Source organism: Lagopus leucura, unplaced genomic scaffold (genome assembly GCF_019238085.1).
Source record: "Lagopus leucura isolate 7727_CA_CO unplaced genomic scaffold, USGS_WTPT01 Super-Scaffold_100062, whole genome shotgun sequence".
NCBI classification, from domain to species: Eukaryota; Metazoa; Chordata; class Aves; order Galliformes; family Phasianidae; genus Lagopus; species Lagopus leucura.
The window spans coordinates 1-18,435 of NW_024962307.1; the positions used below are offsets into that span (position 1 = coordinate 1).

An 18,435-nucleotide genomic window follows, 5' to 3' on the forward strand; every position below is an offset into this window, starting at 1 on the left:
CCCATATTGCACCCAACCTGGGGTCCCACTGGAATCCCGCCCCATATCGCACCCAACCTGGGGGTCTCACCAGAAGCTGGAGCACAACGGGACCCCCCCAACCTCCCCCCCGGCCCCCTCCTCAACCCCCCCCACCCACCCCCCCAATCCCCCCCCATCCCCCCCCATGGCGGGGGTCCCGGGAGCTCTCCGAGGTGCTGAATCCACCCCGCAGCCCTCGGGTTGGGCAGGCGGAGCGGCGCTGCCTCAGCTCCGGCGCTATGGGGTTCTGCCCGGATGCCAAGAGTGGGGCAGAAACTTGCAGGCTCTCCTCCCCACAACCCTTCGGATGTGCTGCAGATGTCGATCTGTAGGTCACAGAGTAGTAAACATTGTGGCTGATGGGGAAATGTCACCTACCCTTCTCCTACCCCCGGGCATGACTGTACCGGGGCCGCAACGCCCGCTCTTCTCGTGGTGTGGAGAAGGGCAACAAATCACCGCAGACGGGTGGGTGTCGGGGGGGTGTTTGGTGAAGGGCTCATCAGATTTCTCGGGTTTTGTTTGTGAGCAGTGAGGTCTCACGGGCAGGATGAGGTGCTGCAGTTTGCAGAGTCCTCTTGGCTGTCAGGGACACTCAGAGCCCGGATGGGCGCCGGGTGATTTCAGCCCTGCTGTCATTTCGGGAGGAGGAGAGACTTTCTCTGCTGCTGTTGGGTGTGGGAAATCTTCCTCTGGGGCCGAACTCTGCCCCTGACCCACAGCACCTCGGGGCACAGCCGCGTCCCTCCCAGCACGAGGGTTTTCCTGCTCTGCCTTTGTCAGCTGCACGCCCTCCTCCTCCAGCAATGCTCGCAAACACGCTGATGTGGAAGTGAGGCCCACGTTCCCTCACTCCTCCCCTCAGGACGTGGGGTGGTGGCACCGGGACGCAGCTGCTCCCTCAGGATGCTCCGATGGCCCATTGGGCTCAGCTCCTCCCCATGTGCTGAGCAGTGGGGGAGGACGGAGGGATGGGGCACTGCGGGATGGGGGGGATCTGTGGGAGCCCTTCTGTGCCTCGGTTTCCCCGTGGCGATGGGGAGCAGCAGCTTCATGCAGCAGGGATCCCAGTGGGACCACTGGCAGCGCACAGCTGAGGGCGGCCCGAACCTCTGGGCCATCCCCAGTGCCCGGAGGACTTTGCTGTTGTCATGCAGAGATCAGCAGGGGAACAATAAGAAGATGGGAAAAAAAACGAGCTGTGGGTCCGGAGTGCGGAGCAGCACCGAGGGCCCGGGGCTGAGGGGCTGTGGGTCACACTTATGGGGCTGCAGAGCTTCAGTCCTGATGCCATGGGGCGAGCAGAGAGCTCGGATTTGTGGCCACGGCCCCCAGCATCGCTTCTCTCCATCCAAGACCGGAGGAGCGGGCCCACAGAGCTCCCTGGGGACGCACGTTGTGCAAATATCCCTCATTATTGCTAATTAATAAAAGCCTCGTGCCGGATCTGATCCACGTGCTCCTCCTGGCAGCGGCACACGGGGGGGAGGCGGCCCCACGCACACTTTCCCCCACGGCTCCAGAAGCCCAACATTCCTGCACGGCTCCTCCTGCCTCTCCCAGCCCCAGCGCGGCTCTGCAGTGGCAGCGCTGCCATCCTCCCCACGCCGCCCCACGTGAGGCCCTGCAGGATGGGGGCTTCCAGCAGCCCTCGATGCAGGCAGTGCTGGGTGTCCCCACATCACATCTTCCCCCAATGGGGCGCCCCTGTCCTGACCCACATCCCTGGGGGAGCGGCGAGCCTGGCTGCGCAGCGTGCTTGAGGAGCGGCCCGGAGCCGCAGGTTGGGCCATTATGTAGCGTGAGATAGCGCTAATTAATTGGCAGGTTGATACAGTTGTGCACTTAGATCACTGTCAGCTGATCCTGATCCCTTCTTGTGCAAGTGCCAGCGCTGGGGGAGCCCTGCTCTGCTCCCAGAAATGCGGGCTGCACCCGTCCTGCCCCTCTGCCCCATTGCGGGCTGTGTGTGTGTGCGTCCCACTGCTCCCCTGTGTCCCTTGCCCCTAAATCTGCATTTTCATCCATCAGATGTGGGATGGAGAGCGGCTCCTTCCTGCCCTCCTTCGTGGGATGGAAGCCCTCCCTTGGCTGGGAGAATCATGAAGCTCACAAAAGGCCTCCAAGACCCCCAAGCCTGACCCCAACCCATCCCCAGCGAGCCCCCATTCGCTCCGGGACGGGGCTGATGGAGGAGCCCCAGCTGTGCCCACAGCGTCACCAAGGGCTCCTCGAGTGCCACCTCCCCCCACCCCCAGCAACGCGGGGTCCCGTGGCACCGCAGCACCGCCGCCTCCTTTTGGCTCTGCCATGGGATCTCGCTGCCCCAGCGCCGCTTTCTCACCCCCCCCCTCCCCCCCATCAGAAGAGGAACAAGAGAAAAGCCGCAGCAGTGGAAAGTCGGGCTGACAAACACAAACAAAACTTCCTCTGGATGCTAAAAATGACAGCAGAGACAGAAAGGAGAGAAAAAAAAAGGCGCTATCGGTGGCAATAGCGGAGCGCAGCTATTTCGGGGCCGGCTGTTCCATTGCAGCGCTGGGGTTGTGGCTGCCACTTCCCCAGGGATGTGACGTATTTCCTTTCCATCGCAAACTGATTTAGAAGCAAAACTTTCTACATTTAGGCGGCGAGAGGCTCAGCTTCTCTTTTCTCTCTCTTGCACCAGTGGTGAGTGAATGGAAGGGGGGACGAAGGGGTGCGGCCAACGCAGGGTGACTGCATGCAGCTTCCTTTTTTTTTTCTTTCTTTCTTTCTAATTGAGCCCCAAAGTGAGCAAACAAATCGCCGTTCATATTTTCCACGCTGCGACGGCCTCGTGAGCGACCCAGCGAGAGTCTGCGGTCAGAGGCGGGCAGTGCTGCTGGCCCATGGCGCTGCGGTGTCACCGTGGGTCGCCCTCACTCGTGTCCTCATTCCTTTTGCTTCCATCCATGCCCCCATCCTCATTCATTCCTATCCCCATCGCATTCCACTCTTATCCCATCCCCATCCCAGCCCCATCTGTGTTTCCATCTCCTTTGCATGCCATTCTCCGTCCTCATTCTTGTTCTCATCCCCATCCCCATCCTCATCCAGCCCCATCCCAACTTTATCCCCATCCCACCTCCTTCCCCACTCCATCCCCATCCCATCCTCATCCCACCCTTATCTCCACCCCATCTCCATCCCTGCTCCATCCCCACCCCAATCCCAACCCATCCCATCTCCATCCCGTCCACACGAATATGCCATCCTCATCCCCATCCATTCCCATCTTCACCTCATCCTCACCCCCATCCATCTCCACCCCCATCCCCATCCCCAATGACTTCCCCACCCCCAACCCACCACAATGGGGCCATCCCCACCCCACCCCATTGATCCCATCCCACCCCATCCCATCCCCTCCATCCCATCCCATCCCCTCCATCCCATCCCATCCCCTCCATCCCATCCCATCCCATCCCATCCCATCCCATCCCATCCCATCCCATCCCATCCCACGCACAGACTGCAGACCCACTGATTTCCCACCCCATTTCCACCTCCCCAAGGGCCCAGAAGGACGGTGACCATTTCCCATCACATTTCCTCTCCCCTCCACCAACAGGAACAGCCGTGGAGTTGCAGTGAGCAGTGCGCATCCCCCCCTGCAGCGCTGCATGGGATGCAGCACATGATTCAGCCCCACTGGGTAAACAAGCCTCTTCCTGCTGCAGGGAAAGTCCCGGCCGCATCGGAGCCCTGTGGGGTGGAAGCTGCTCTCGCTGCTCTCGATGGGTTTGGGACGGGTTTGGGGTGAGATGCAGCACCTGGAGCTCGGCTGCGTCCTCTGACTGCTGCCCAGCGCCTCAGTTTCCCCACTCAGGCTCACGCTCCCACGCTGGGTTTGCTCCAAGCTCTGTGCCATGGGGGCATGAAATCAGCGAGGGCAGTCTGCGAGGAGAAAACCCGACTCTCGGGATGAAAGCCTAATTAAAGAGCTAATTACAGGGGAGGTCCGGCTGTGCGGCCGGCAGGCAGAGCTCTTCTGATTTACAGCTTTAATTTCGGTTTTGCTTTCCAAGAGAAGAGCAGGGATGGAGCCGCAGCAGCTCCCGCACTGCATCCCAGTGCCACCGCCAGGTGACACCGGGGCTGGATGCAAAGACCCGACAAACATCCGTGGGTTCAATTCAGCAAACAGCAAAGCTTCGAGGGGGGGCACCTTTGGGGTGCACTGAGAGCCCCACAGCGGAGCTGCGCAGAGGGATTTGGGGTTCGGAGGAGGCTGGGAGCGCTGTGGGGTCTGAGCCCCTCTAATCCTCGTGGTGTTTGGTGAGGAATTGAGTCGAGGCCACGGGGGAGCCGAGCCGAAAGCGCTCCACGAAGTTGTGCAGCGACCAGGAGCCTGGGGGAGAGAGCAGAAGGGTGAGCGGGGCGGCATCCTGCAGCTGAGCGCAGCGCGACCGCATCCTGCAAACGGCTCTGCACCGCCTGCAGGGGCCGGGCAGCGCTGCACCCTGCTGCGAGCCGCCCCTGGGGGGGGGGGGGGGGCAGAGGATGGGGACCCCCCTCCACCCCCACTGCTTCCTGCTGACCTTTGGGGCAGAGCTGCCCACGGCTTCCTCTGAGCCCACCCTGGAAATCCCCAGCGTGGGCATCCAAGGGGACGCCAAAGGACACCCAAGGGAGCATCCAAAAAGACACCCAAAGGGTCACCAAGGGGGCACCCAGGGGGGCATCCAAAGTGACACCCAAAGGGACACCAAAGAGGCACCCAAAGGGACACCCAAGGGACACAGCCGTGGTGTCACGGTGCGGGAACAGCCCCACTGATGATCTGATGACCCCTTCCATGTGCCCCCACCTCCCGCCGTGCTCTGTGCCCCCCGTGGGAGCGGATGTGGAGCCGCTGCTGTGCCCAGCATGGAGACGAGCGCCTCCAACCCCTAAAGATCTCCCTTAGAAAGGATGGAGAAAGGATGGGAACCTCTCACGTCAGGATCTGAATCCGTCCCCCCGCTCATCCCCCTGAGCACGGGCTCGGGGTCTCCCGGGGGTCCCGGAGCCGATCCTCCTGTCCCCAACTCTGTGGGTGCCTTTCATCCACGGGATGAAAGCCCCCACAAAGCCCAAGCGGAGCGCGGCGGGGCCCCGCGGGACGGGGCGAGAGCGAGACACGGCTGCTCCCCCCTCCCCGGGGTGCCGGCAGCCCTAATTAATGTTTATGGATCCTCCCGAGAGGCGCGGATGAAAGCGGCCGGGACGAGGCTGCGTTATTACAGGGCTGCGCGCAGCGGCCCCGCACAGCGGGCTGAGGGTTTTTCCTGACCTACTTTCCTACCTGCGCTCGTGCTGCTCTCACCTCTCCCTGTGGCTCCGTCCCGAAGGAAACCCCCAGGCAAACGCGGATGTGTCGGGGGCTTCCCCAGGTGGCTCCCAGCCCCGCCTCCCCCCCCCCCCCTCCAAACCCGGCGATGTGGGGCAGCCCCAAACCGCGGGGCAGCGCAGCCACCCCTCCCGCGGCTATGGGGCGTCCACAAAGGGCACCTCTGTGCCCATGGGCCCCAACGGCTCCGTGAGTCAGTGGGGCTGGGAGAGGAGGTTGTGGGGTCACCGTGTCCCCCCCCCATGCCTGAACAATGAGGCGTTTCATCTACACTTTGGTCCACTTTCAAACTCGTTTCCTGCAGGATTATATCATCGCTGGAGGAGGAGGAGAGGAGAGGAGGAGAGGAGGAGGAGGAGGAGTGCACACAGGGGAAACTGAGGCACGGGGAGCGGGCACGGCTCTGCCAACCCCTCCAGACCCACAGCCTGAGGGTAGGGGGACATATGGGGCTGTTTTCTGTCCCCCCTCCGTACCCTTCTGCCCTACACCGGACCCCCACCCCGCAGCACGTGGGGGCCGTCATTAATCAGCCCCATCGCACAGCTCTGCTGAGATTAATGATGGCCCAACGGAGGTGGGCGTGCGGCCGCTGCCCGCTTTTATCCCCATTAACCAACACTCGGAGACTTCGGCCGGGGCCGCACGCTCGCCATCATCATCCTCACAGCAGCCTTCCTCGCTTCCCAGCCCCGAAGCCCAGCCCGGCATCGCCCCGCTGCGCTCAGCTCCTGCTTTCCTCGCCTGCTCCCTCTCCCTTCCAGCACCGGTCCGACCCGAATTTCTGGCTGGGCGGATCGAGGTCGGCTCATGAATCATTGCCCGATGTGAATCCGGACCCGTAAGGGGAGGAAGGCGGCACAGCGTGTCAGTGCCCCAACCCCAAACCGCGCCACCTTCATCGGTGACACCTGCGGGAGGCAGCGACCCGCGGGCGCAGCGCGACGGGCAAAAGCGGCGCCTCCATCCCTCGTGGGACGTGCGAGGGGTCTCTGTGCAAAGCGCTGCCCAAGGGAGTGGGGGGAAACGGGGAGAAGTGCCCCAGATCAGCTCTGAGGCTGCAGTCGGGTGGGTTTTCCTCCCCCGGCCGGGCTGGATGCTGAATTCCCCAACGGGACGCGGGGGATTTCCTAAGGTCGGGCAGCGCTGCGGACGGAGAGCTGCGGGCTCTGCCGCTCCGACGGGCGGCTCGGAGGTTCTGCAGCCCACAGAACTGTTATCTGCCATCCGCTCGCAGCGCAGAGGCGGCCGCCACCCCGCGGGGCCGCAGCTGAGCGCTGCCGGGTGCGGAACCGCCGCTGCACCGCTGGGCCCGGAGGGGGGAGAGAGGAGGGGGGGGACGGAGCCGCTTCAAAAAGCGGAGTTCGGTGGGAGCGGACTCTAAAAGGGGGAAACTGAGGCCTGGGGAAGGAGGAGCCGCTTTGGGGTCGCAGCGCCGGGCCGCTGCGGGGCTCCGTCGGCAGGGAGGGATGGGGGCGCCCGGAGGGATCTGGGGCTGGGGGGGAGACACGGCAGGATCCATTCCCAACTTCCCCCCACGCAACAGAAACCGTTTTGCTTCAGAGCATCCCTGGAATAACCGCTTCCAAAGGGGCGGTGCGGGGACGCCGCCGCTCCCCCGGCTCTACCCGCGGCCCCCACCCCCAACCCGGCACCGAAACGCCCCTCCGCACAGCGCCAACCCCTTCGGCCCGCAGCGGGTCACGGCCCCTCAGCCCCCCAGCCCTCCTTCGAGCCCCAGCGGAGAAGCACCGACGGACCCCCCCCCCCTTCCCACCCGCCCACCCCGCGCTGTTCCCCCGTCGCTCTCCGCGTCCCGGCGCTCGGAGCGCGGCTCGGGGAGGTCAGCTCGGGGCGCAGTGCCCTCTTCTGGAAGCTGCGGCCCCACCGCATCTCCCGCAACGGCGGGTCCCACCGCCCCACTGAGCGCACGTGGGGTTGGTGGGGAGGAAGGGCTGATGGAGGTGACGCTCTCTCGGAGAGGGGGGGAGGGGGGGGGGGCTTCTGCTTTTTCCCGGAGTGGATTCGAGCATAAAGCGACAGAGGACAGACGGACGGCACCCGGCTGGCCAGGACGGGGGGCTGGGTGGGCTCAGGGTTAGGGGTAAAGCTGGGGTGACAGCGGGTGATGCCGGCTCTGATGGAGGGAGCGGTGCTGCAAACAGGGTGATGAGAGGGGATTCATTTGGGGATGGGAAGCCTGAAGAGGGCTTTGTGGGACGGCCTGAGCATCCCAGCTCGTGAGAGGCCGCAGGATGGATGGACGCAGAGCAGCTCTGCCAGGATCAGACCTTCCCCTCCTCATTGCTGGGGGCTGAGTGCTGTGCTGGATGAGTCTCTGCCTCATCCATCCGATCAAACCCTGCAGGCACCAGCAGCCCCTCCCGACTCTTTTAGGACCCTCTCCCTACCCGCTGGGAATACATAAGGCTGTGACACAGCAGCCAAAAGGTCAAATCCAGCCTTCAGCCCTTCAGACTCAGAGCTAATGAGCCAGGAAAGCGAACTGAGGGGCAGAACGACCCGCAGAGAGCCGTGCATGGGAGCTTTTCCCTGTGAGCCCAGCTTTTCCCTGTGAGCCCATCCCCACCTCGTGTCCCTGCTCCGGCTGGGAGTTGGCCGGCGTTGTGTCACAGCCCTCAGAGCAATCCCTGTGCCACATCTCCAGCTCTGATCCCTATCGGAGTGACGAAACTCCCACTGTCGGTTGGTTGGGGACGTGCGGGTGAGGTCTGAGCCCAATTCCACGGCCGCTGAGCCGCCCCTCTTTGTCCCCATCCGCTATTTGGTGACCCCCGCCCAGCTCAGGGCTGTCCCACCCCATCACCCCAAGCTCATCCCAAGAGCAGCCCTGCGTGGGCCTCCCCACGCTGCAAACTCAGGATGGACGGACGGATGCGGCACCCAAAGCGATGCCCCGGGGCACGGCTGCTCCTCACCCGCAGAGATGCGCTCCTCAGGACCCAGGGTGATGCGTTCGCCCTCGGGCTGCTCATACAGGCGCAGCTGGTAGCGGTGGTACCCACTGCGGGGCGGCGGCGTGGGGCGGGCGTATTCTGTGGGTGCAAAGGGAGACGAGGGGGGTGAGCATCGCCCTCTGCCCCACTCAGGCTCCCGTTTGGGAGGGCTGGGGCGGATGCCCGCGGTGTTGGGGTCGTTTCCTCCCTTTTCATGCCCCCGCTGCACCCCACGGGAGCCCTGCACGTCTGCCCAGATGTGGCTGCGTGCCACCAGCCGTGCCGCTGGGCTCCGCATGGGTGGCACACAGGGGTGTGATGCAGGCAGGCCGGGGGCTCCCCACCCCCGCTCTCCCCCTCTCCCCCCTCGCTGTGACCCCCCCAGGGATGCGTCCCTCTGGGCTCTAAGCTGCGCGGCTGCCTCTCAGCCTGACTTGAACCCAAACTCTTTGTTCGTGCCACATCACAGAGGCGGTTGGGATTCACCCACTTTTATCTTCAGTTTTTCCTTCTGACTGTTCCCTCCCCCCCAACCAGAACCCCCACCTCCCCCTTTTCTTTGCTCTTACAGGAGCCACGTTTACCTCTAGAAAAAGAACAACACCAAAGCAGTGTCTCAGCCAGCCTGTTGTTTCCATAGGGCACCATATCACCCCGCAGCCCCCCCCAGCGCATCCCCCCAGCTGGGGTTGGCACTCACCTGTCAGCACGCGCCCTCTGAGCTCCCCCGTCCTCAGCTCTGTGCCCTGAAACCACACAGAGAGGAGGTGAGATGCTGCTGAGCCCACAGCGGGACGGAGCCACCCGAATTTCAACCCAATTGTGTTTTATTTCTGGGGGGCGAGGTGCCATTTTTAGCATTTTTCTCACCAAATCCACCAGCGAGCCAACATCAACATCTCCTATGTAACACCCTCAGTATTTGGGCAGGGGGTGATGCCCCCTGCCACGGGGGTGGGGTTATGGGGACATCACTGCACTCTGGTCCTGTTGATTCCCCCCCCCCCCCCCGACCCCCACTTCCCACCGCCGCTTCCAGCTCTCATAAATCCTCCCTGACGGCACCCGTTATTCCAGTCCTGCCCACACAAAAGCTGCTGCCAGCTCTGCTCCGTCCTGACCTGCCCTGGGAGTTATTACCCAAAAAATCCAACCCCCAACAACCAACCCCGAACCAGAGGCACCGAATAACTGCGAGCAGAAGTGCACGTGGGGAGCATGGCAGCGTTTGGGGATCAAAGCTTCGCCCTGCTGCGGGAGGGAAGGAAAACGCTGCGCACTGAGTCATGGTGCCAAGGTGTGCGGCACAGCGGTTCACCTGGGTGCCAAAGGCCGCTGGTCCCCACGTCCCAGCAGCCAGAACCAAAGGGATCCCATCAGCGGGGAGATCTGGGGCGGCTCTGGGCGCCTGGGCTTACGGGGGTTGAGGGAGGAGCTGCCAGGGGTCTGCAGGGGATCCCGCGGCTGCTCTCCGTGCCCAGATGTGCGACGCAGCGCATCCAGATGTGCGACGGCCCGTCCAGATGCGTGCACCCGCTCCATCCAGATGTGCACCAAGGCGCGTGGCCCCACTCCGCCCCGCTGTGTCTGTGCTGCATGCAGACCTGCACCAACCCGTGTCCCCACTGCAGCCAGGTGTGCAGCCACTCGTGTGCAGCAGCTCCGTCCGGGTGCACAGCAATGCACGGCGCTGCTCCACCCAGCTGTGCACCAACAGATGTTCCTGCTCCATCCAGATGTGCACCAGCACGTATCCTCCCACCCTGCCCATCTGCGCGCCCCCCATCCCTCCCAGCTGTGCCGCCGCCCCCCAGAGCTCTCCAACCCCAGCACCGCCTCCACTTCTCCCATCCCATCCGGCCCGGATCCCTGGGCCGCGCCGCTCCGTGCGGCACTGAGCTGCTATTCCTGGCTTTGCCGTGGGCTCCTGGGGAGCGGCCGCGCTCCTCCCTGCTCCCCCACCTGCTCACACTGTGGGTTCTGCTCACCCCAAACGCAGCGCGTTCCCGTTCGCCCCGGGGATGGGAGAGTCAAAGGATAAAGCTCATCTTAAGAGGAGAGAGCAGGAAGAGGGCGGCAGGAAGAGTAGGGACTGGCACGATGAGAGCTGCCTTTTTTTCATAGGTGGTAAACAGCTCCTGTGAAGGGAAGGGAGCAAGCTGGGGGGGGGGAGATGCCCTGAGCCATAGGAGGGGATTGTAGGGTCAGCACGAAGCGCCTTCACCTCATTCCCCCACCACGAGCCCAGCTAATGGATGCTGCTGAGCTGCTGCATTTATTAATGCCCTTTTACGAGAGCATTAGCAGTCCCTAATGACACCATTTGTGCCTTTTCCCTCTCTCTTCCCCCCGCCGAGGACGCGCGTTTCCATCCTCCATCCACAGCTGTGTCAAGCAGCGCTGATGTGCGCAGACTGCCCTCAGATGCGGTGCCACAAACCTCCGTGCCCCCATTCCCTCACCCCAAAGAGTGGAGAAAATGATTTCCCCCCTTCCCAACGCCATTCTGTGGCCGTGCCCTGATTCCCCCCTGTGCCGCCTGCGCCGGGGCGGGGAGGAGAAATAAATACAAATAAATTAAGACGGCGGTGAGTCACGTTTTGTTTTCCTCTTGGTCTCCTATCTGTATCTATACGCACATATCTGCTCCCTCTGCTCCCCCTCTGAGCGATCCCATGGAGAGCAGGGGGAAGGGCAGGGTGGTGAGTGCAGCGCTTCGTCCGGGCGAGGACGGGATGGAAAGTGGGTGTGGGAATCGGCGCCGCAGCTGGAGGGGATCCAGGACAAACAGGCGGCGGATGGGACCACGGCTGTGGGGCTGCGGTGCTGCCCTGGGGACCCCCTGCGAGCGGAGGGGGCTCAAACACAGCGGTGATTTTTTGTTGTGGGTCCGTTTGACCGCGGCCCTGTGTGGAAATGCCCCCGCTCGGAGGTTTTCCTGGTGGAAAAAAAACCCATCAGCAGAATGGGATCGCGCTCACCTCAACCCCCAGCCTCGTTCAGCCCTGAGATGGCCAAGGAGAGCACGGAGGAGAGCAAGGGAAACTCTCCATCCCATTACTCCTGCATGGAGAAATCCCTTGGGGAGAGGGATGGACGCAGATATCCCCCAGCGCCCCAAACCCCAGCGCTTCCAGCTCAGCTCAAGCACCAAAACCGACTGCTGTTACCCCAGTGCTGTTCCATGATGTCGCTTCCCAGTGGCACCACCACCATTCCTCAACAGAGCCTCCACCATTTCTCGATGGGATTTCATTTTGCGATGGCACCAGCGCCGCTCCTCAATGGGGCGCCCTAATTCCTCCCTAGGACACCACCTCCCCGTGGGACCACCATCATTTCTCAGTGGGGCCACCAAAAAGATGCCGCCGCCGTGGCTGCCCACCCTCACCACAAAAATGAGCCGGCGCTCGTTGGGCCCCCCAGGAATATCCTCATGGATCCCCGGTGGATCAAGGGGTCCCAGTGCCCACCTCGTGTCCCCAGCAGAGCCACAGGGCTGGGACATGGCTCCAGCCAGCATCTCTTCGGGTTTACGGGATCAGCACCCAAAGGATTTGCCCCAGTTGCTTTTAGGACCATGAGGCGCTGACTGCTGCTGTTTTCTTCTAGAAAAGAAGAAAATGGGGAAAGCCACCATAAAAATATATTAAAAAATAAATATCAGGCATGGGTGTAATTCAAATGAATGCTCGTCTGATATGCCCTAATGCCCCGGGGAGGGACGGGCTGTGGGGTAATTAAGCAAGCAAAATAAACACAAATCACCCCGGTGTTGGGCTCTTTGCAAAATGCTTTATCTTGGAGCGGGGAGAAAGCACTGCACTGCCCCAGCTCTGCTCCTCGGGTGTGGGACGGCTGCTCTGCAGGGCTGGGGAGAGGGCAGAGCTCTGCCGGCCCCCAGGAAAGGAGCTGTGGGGGGGAGAGCCACGATCAGAGCCCTGAGATTCCAGTGCGGGGAATGAGCTCAGAGCGGCCACGAAAAGGGCTGGGGAGCGGATCTCAGGAGTGGAAAACTCATCGGCTCCGCGTCCGTGCGGCTTTAAGATCAGCTGGCTTTTCCAGCAGCACATTTCCGGAGGATTGTTGGAGAAACACCAAATTCTGCCTAATTCAGGCACTTAAAGGACCGGAGCCCGATTTTGTGCGGAACCCACACCGACACCCTGCCCTGCGGTGGGACGGGGGGAGGACGCAGCCGTGGGGACACGGCGGGTTTGGGGACACGGGGACGTCTGCTCGGTGTGCACAGCACCAGCACCTCCCTGGCCGTGGGGCACAGCACGGAGCCCAGCTGCAGGCACGTGTACCAGAATGCCACCCGCGTGCCGTGCTCCATCCCCGCGGCAGATCCGGGCTCTGGGGCCACGCAGAACCCCATTCTGCTGCAGATTTTTAGGGTGATGACCTCAACGTTGCTCTTTTTGAGGTGCAGGGATGCTGCACCCCGTCCCAACCCTGGGGCAGGGGGGGAATGCGGCCCCGCGTGCCCCAAAACCTCTCCTACACGTTTTCCTTCTGTCTGATCCCCATCCCAGCACCTTCCTGGGCACGGGGGCGGATCAAAGCCCGCGCGTGCCAACACTACGACTGCTCTGGGCCAACTTGGCTATTTTGGAATCCCTAATCTGATGGGAGCAGTGGGGAATCTGATGGAAGCAATGGGGAATGTGATGGGAGAAATGGAGAATCTGATGGGAGAAATGGGATGGGAGAAATGGGGATTCAGACGGGAGCAGCGGGGAGTTGTGTGGGAGCAAAGGGGGTTCAGATGGGAGCGCTGGAGAATTGTAGGGGAGCAGTGGGGATTCAGATAGGAGAAACTGAGAATCTGATGGGAGAAATGGGATGGGAGCAATGGGGAATTGAATGGAATCAGCGGGGAGCCAGATGGGAATGGTGGGGAATCGAACAGAAGCAAGGGGGAATCTGATGGGAGCAATGGGGAATTGGATGGGAGCAGTGGGAAAGTGGACAGAATCAGTGGGGAATTGGATGGGGGCAGCGGGGAAGTGGAGAGGAGCAATGGGAAATCAGACAGAATCTTCGGGGAACTGGAGGGGAGCGGTGGGGAGCTGAACAGAATCAATGGGGAATCAGACGAGAATGATGAGGGAAGAGCACGGGGGTGGGGTTTTGCTTTTTCTTTCTGTTATTCTTTCTATTATTTCATCTTCTTCTTGCCGGCCAAAAGCTCTCCCCTGCACATCTGGGGATGAGGAGCTGCCCGGCCCCCGCAGTGCATCCGGGTGCCGCGGGCTCAGCCTTGCGGCCGCTTCCTGACAACAACTCTTGGCAGCGGGCGGAGGGAGAGTCCGGCCCGGCCCTGGGGATGCAGCGAATTTGGACAGGAAACGCCTCAAATTGGAGCGCTTCCCTCTGCTGTTACTCTGTGTTTTGCAAGGAGGGGGGGCTCCTCGCAGGAGGGGGGGGTTGAGGCGTTGCTCGGCGAGTTTTCGCCTTGGTTCGGGCGCTGAGAAAAAGCCACGCGCGCGTTTGGCTCCAACTTTCTGACGCCGAGCATCCTCTGCTCCCCAGGGATGCAGGGCCGTGGGGTTCTGCAGTGCTGGGGCCGCCCCATCCCGAGGATGAGGGGTTAACAGCACCGCGGTTACAGCTGCAGGGAGGCTGCCAAGCCGCCGTGCCACAGACTTCCCTTTTGTCCATAAAAGTCCACCGGATCCCAGATCCCACGGGGCGCACGGGGCGCGGAAGGAGGGGGGGCGGCCGCCCCACCTGGGGCGCATGCGATGTTTGTGCAACGCCCTGCGCTCCTCCCCCACCCCAAAAAACACCCAAAAAACACCCACAGGTGGGGCTGGGGGACGCGGGGTGGTGCCTTGAGGCGGTGGGTCGGATGGGCCTTCAGCAGGGACGGAGGGAGGGGCGGCACGGGGGCGACCCCGACCCCACAATCCTTATGTCTGTGCAGCCCAACTCAGATCCTTGCTGCTGGCCCCGAGCTCGCAGCTGTATCAGTTACAGCAGAGACGAGATGTCATCACAGCGAGGCTTGCATCAGAAGCATCTTGCAATGCAAAAAGCCAAATTTTTACAGTAGAGGTGCGCACACACACACGGAGCGAGCGAGCCTGGGTAATTAACTTAATAGGTTTCTTACAGAATGCCCCGTGAGTGATGCTCAACATATTCAAGTGTTGACAAGACGGCGCTGAACCCGACGCCTACACCATGGGCAAGCCAGGCAGCGAGCGCAGACACACCTTCATTGTCTGAAACTTGTAGTAAAACTCGGAGCGCGTTGTGAAACGCGGCTGCACAGATGGGTGCCCGTAACCCTTCTGCTGCCAGAATCTTCTTCTGGGGAAGATTTGGGGTGATAACTGAAGGAAAATCCCGGCGTCTCGGCGGCTTCTGCCCAGGGAAGCGGCGCTGGGAACCTCTTTTCTATAAAAGGTGTCTTTGGTTGAGCTTTGTGCAGTGCAAGGAAGAAGAAATGTGGCACTTGGGGTCGTGGCTTGGTGCGCAGTGGGGATGGGTCAACGGTTGGCCTGATGGGCTCAGATGCCACTTCCAGCTTCAGCGGTTGTGTGATCCTAAGGGCAGGTTTGGCTCCAACTTTTTGACGCCGAGCATCCTCTGCTCCCCAGGGATGCAGGGCCGTGGGGTTCTGCAGTGCTGGGCTGGTGATGGGTTGGGGTTGGACTCGATAATCTTGGAGGTCTTCCCCAATTCTGATCCTATGGACACCGTGGGGGTGGGTCAGCGGTTGGCTTGATGACCTTGGTGGTCTTTTCTAACCTCAGTGATTTCAATGATTCCGTGGAAATGGTGGTGATGGGTCGGTGGCTGACGGCCTTGGAGGCTTTCCCCAACCTCAGCGCTTCTACAAAAGCAGTTGGCAGCAACGCAGCGCCGTGGTCTGAGCTCCTGCAGGCACAGAAAAATTAAAAAAGAAAAAAAAAGAAGGGGAAAAAAAAAAAGGGAAAACGATCCATGGAGGAGAGATCTGTGGGGAAACCAGTTTGGATGGCGATGTGTTGTAAGAGGCAGCAGAGATCCATCTCCAGGAGACTTGGGGTGGGATCTTGAGTCAGGGAAGTTGCCCAAGAGAGGGTGGTCTTTCCCTACAGGTTTCACCGGCTTGGGCAAGCGTTGTGCCAGCGGCGGGGACCCGCGTTGTACAACGCGTGGAGCAATCGCCACCACTGTCATCACTGCGCTGATGAGCCCTGAAACCCGTCAGCGTCCCCTCTATCGTGGGGCTGCCTCAGCTCTGCAGCCACCGGGCTGCACGGTGCCCAATGCGCGGGGCCCCGGCGCGCAGGAATCAGGGATTTAGCTGGGAGTTAGCTGGGTATTGTTGAGGAATTAAAGGTTTACCTGCACGTTGCAGATGGAGGCTTAGAGGTTTTACAACCGCTGTAGATTTACAGCTTGCAGAAATTTCGACACAGGTTGGTTTGCCCCCGGCAAGGAGGATTTTGGCTGTGGTCACCCTGATGAAATGCGTGCAGGTGGGAACGGTGGCGAGGACCGAGTCCCACTCGTGCCGTGGCCGTGTCTCCAACCAAACCCGAGCCATGGGGAGAGCCCTTTGTCCACAGAGAGGGCCCACTGGGGCTGCCAAGGAGCACGATCCAACCCCAGCACGAGCCTTAGGTCAAAGCACGCTTTCCCCAAAGCTTTCAAGGGTGAAAGCCCACCAGGATGCAAGAAAAACGCATCCCAAAGCTTCGTAAAGCCAACATCGCTCTTGGCCCGCCGTCACCCCGGCAACGCGTGGAGGGGGAACGCACTCTGCTGCAAAACTCTCTGCAGCAGCGGGGCCGGGCAGAGGAGCTGTGCAATGCCCAGCCCGGGGCAGCAGGCTCACCCACGCCCTGGGAGCAGGCAGCTCCTCTTGCAGCGATGCGGGCGGATAAGCCCTTGCGCAAGGCAATGGGTGCGCAGAGGATGCGTGGCGGGAGCAGACTTGCTTGGGATCGGGGCTGCCGGCGACACAGGAATGGATGCACAGCCCTATAGGGGCTGCTTGGACGGACAGACGGAGCCAGGCGCCTGTCTGCACAGGCTGAGTGGTTTCCATGATCTCAATCAGCGCTGAGTTCACGCCTGTGCCCGGCGTGCGGAGCGGGGAAAACAATCGATCCTGCCCCAGAAATGTGGCAAAATCATTGCTGGCCCCAGATGAAACGGAGGGCAGGCGGAAACCGCTCCTCAAATCATTCAGAGACCTCACTGCTGTGGGATGGAGCATCCCCACAGACCTCCACTGCTGGCTTTAGCCCCGGTTTGCACACTTCTCCCCCCTTTGCAACGCATCACCAAGCGCGGTGCAACCGGAGCATTTTGGGCCACGTCCCCTGCTCCGTCCCCCTGCTCTGTGACTGCCCACCCCCTGTCCCAGCTGCTTCCCACTCCTTTGGTACAAGGAGGTGCAAAATAAGTTGTTGTTGTTCGTGATGGGGCCAGTGATTATTAATAATAATGCAGCTCTCCATGCTCCAGTTTCCCAGCGCGCTGGCAGTGTGCCACCTGGGCCCGGTGATTTAGTGCAACTTAATTATTCCCGGCGTTTCATCACCTCTTGTTTTTGATGTCTGTGTCTCCACCAGTGCCTCACCTTCGTGACTAAGAGAGCCAGGGAAAAAGGGAGAGAAAAGGGGAAAAACCCTGAGCTGGGGGAGGGGGAGGCGAGGCCAAGGGGCACCTATGGGGACACCAGCGGTGCCCCTTGCACTTTGGGCACACCAAGCAGGGCACAAACCGATAAGGGATGGACCAGTGCATCCCTTCCACTGAAACCTCTTTGCTCAGCTAAGCGCCACCCCACTGCAAATAGCGATGCCTCCCCTCTCCTGTCGTATTTTCCATCCATTTCCATCCCTATCGCATTTCGAGGCGTGCTGGCAAAGTGGGTGGCTGTCAGTACCCACATCATAAAGGTGCAAAGTGTTCGTTCCGTGTGTTCAGGCACTGAGGTGGTGTCAGGGCTGGAGATGAGGGACCTCACTGCGCTGGTGGGGACCTGGTCCTGTCCCCAGCCCCATGGCAACACCCTGCCCGTGTCACCGTCCTCGTGCATGGCAACGGACTGGGAGCAATGGGATGCAGAGCTGCAAGGCAAGGCCAGGGCGCAAGGTTAGGAGGTAGGGATGGGGTCCAGGATTGGGGTGTAGCACTGGGATGCAAGGCTGAGCTTCAGGATGGGGTGATGCCTGAGTTGCAAGGTTGGGATGCAGCACGGCAGTGCGGTTTTGGGATGCAGAATTGGGATGTGGGATGGGATGATGCCAGGAATGCAGAGTTGGGATGTAGCACTGGGATTCAGGAGAGGCCAGGATGTGGGACCAGGGTACAAAGATAGGAAGGAGCAACGGGATGCAGAGCTGGGGGACAGGGCCAGGATGAAAGGTGAGGACGTAGCACTGGGAGGTGGGGGCAGGATGCAGAATTAGGGTACAGGGCTGGGATGCAGCGTTGGAATGCAGAGCTGGGATGCAGGACAGGAAGTTGTCTGGGATGTAAGACCGGGATGCAGAACGAGACGATGGCTGGGTTGTGACATTGGGGTGTAGCACCGGGGTGCAGGGTTGGGATGCAGGACGGGTTGCGGGGTTCGGATGAAAAGTGTGGATGCAGGATTGGGATCTGGGCTGGGATGATGCCTGGAATGAAGGATTGGGACGTAACCCTGGGACTCGGAGTCAGGATGGGACGATGCCTGGATGCAGGGTTAAGCTATAGGGTTGGGATGCGGGTTTGGGGTAAACAGTTGGGGTGCAGGATGAGATGAAGGCTGGGATGCAGGATTGGGAAGTAACGCTGGCCTGCAGGATAGGATGCACAGTGGGATGAAGAGTTGAGGGGCAGACTTGGGATGAAGGATGGGATGATGCCTAGGCTACAGGACAAGACGTTATCTGGGGTTCAGGGCTGGGATGATGCCTGGGATGTGGGTTGGGATCAGGGTTGGGATACAGGCTGGGATGCAGGCTGGGATGCAGGCTGGGATGCAGAATGGGATGCAGGCTAGGATGCAGGTTGAGATGTAGGTTGGGATGCAGAATGGGATGCAGAATGGGATGCAGGTTGGGATGCAGGCTGGGATGCAGGTTGGGATGCAGAATAGGATGCAGA

General features: G+C 61.3%; 1 protein-coding gene and 1 long non-coding RNA gene across 2 annotated transcripts in view; one reads left to right on the forward strand and one right to left on the reverse strand.

Annotated features, from left to right (window-relative positions):
- Positions 1 to 2,598: 2,598 nt before the first annotated feature.
- Positions 2,599 to 4,027, forward strand: LOC122188416. The gene is made up of 2 exons (XR_006181568.1): positions 2,599 to 2,910; positions 3,614 to 4,027. It is a non-coding gene; the product is annotated as an uncharacterized LOC122188416 (long non-coding RNA).
- A 2-nt stretch (positions 4,028 to 4,029) lies between these two features.
- PEBP4 (phosphatidylethanolamine binding protein 4) overlaps positions 4,030 to 18,435 on the reverse strand; it is a 53,477-nt gene continuing 39,071 nt past the window's right edge. Inside the window, exons 5-7 of the mRNA XM_042886713.1 lie at positions 9,032 to 9,077; positions 8,314 to 8,430; positions 4,030 to 4,393 (exon numbers count right to left, since the gene is read on the reverse strand). Of these exons, the coding sequence (XP_042742647.1) occupies positions 4,302 to 4,393; positions 8,314 to 8,430; positions 9,032 to 9,077 (255 nt within the window). The 3' untranslated portion in view covers positions 4,030 to 4,301. The remainder of the gene's footprint in view (positions 4,394 to 8,313; positions 8,431 to 9,031; positions 9,078 to 18,435) is intronic.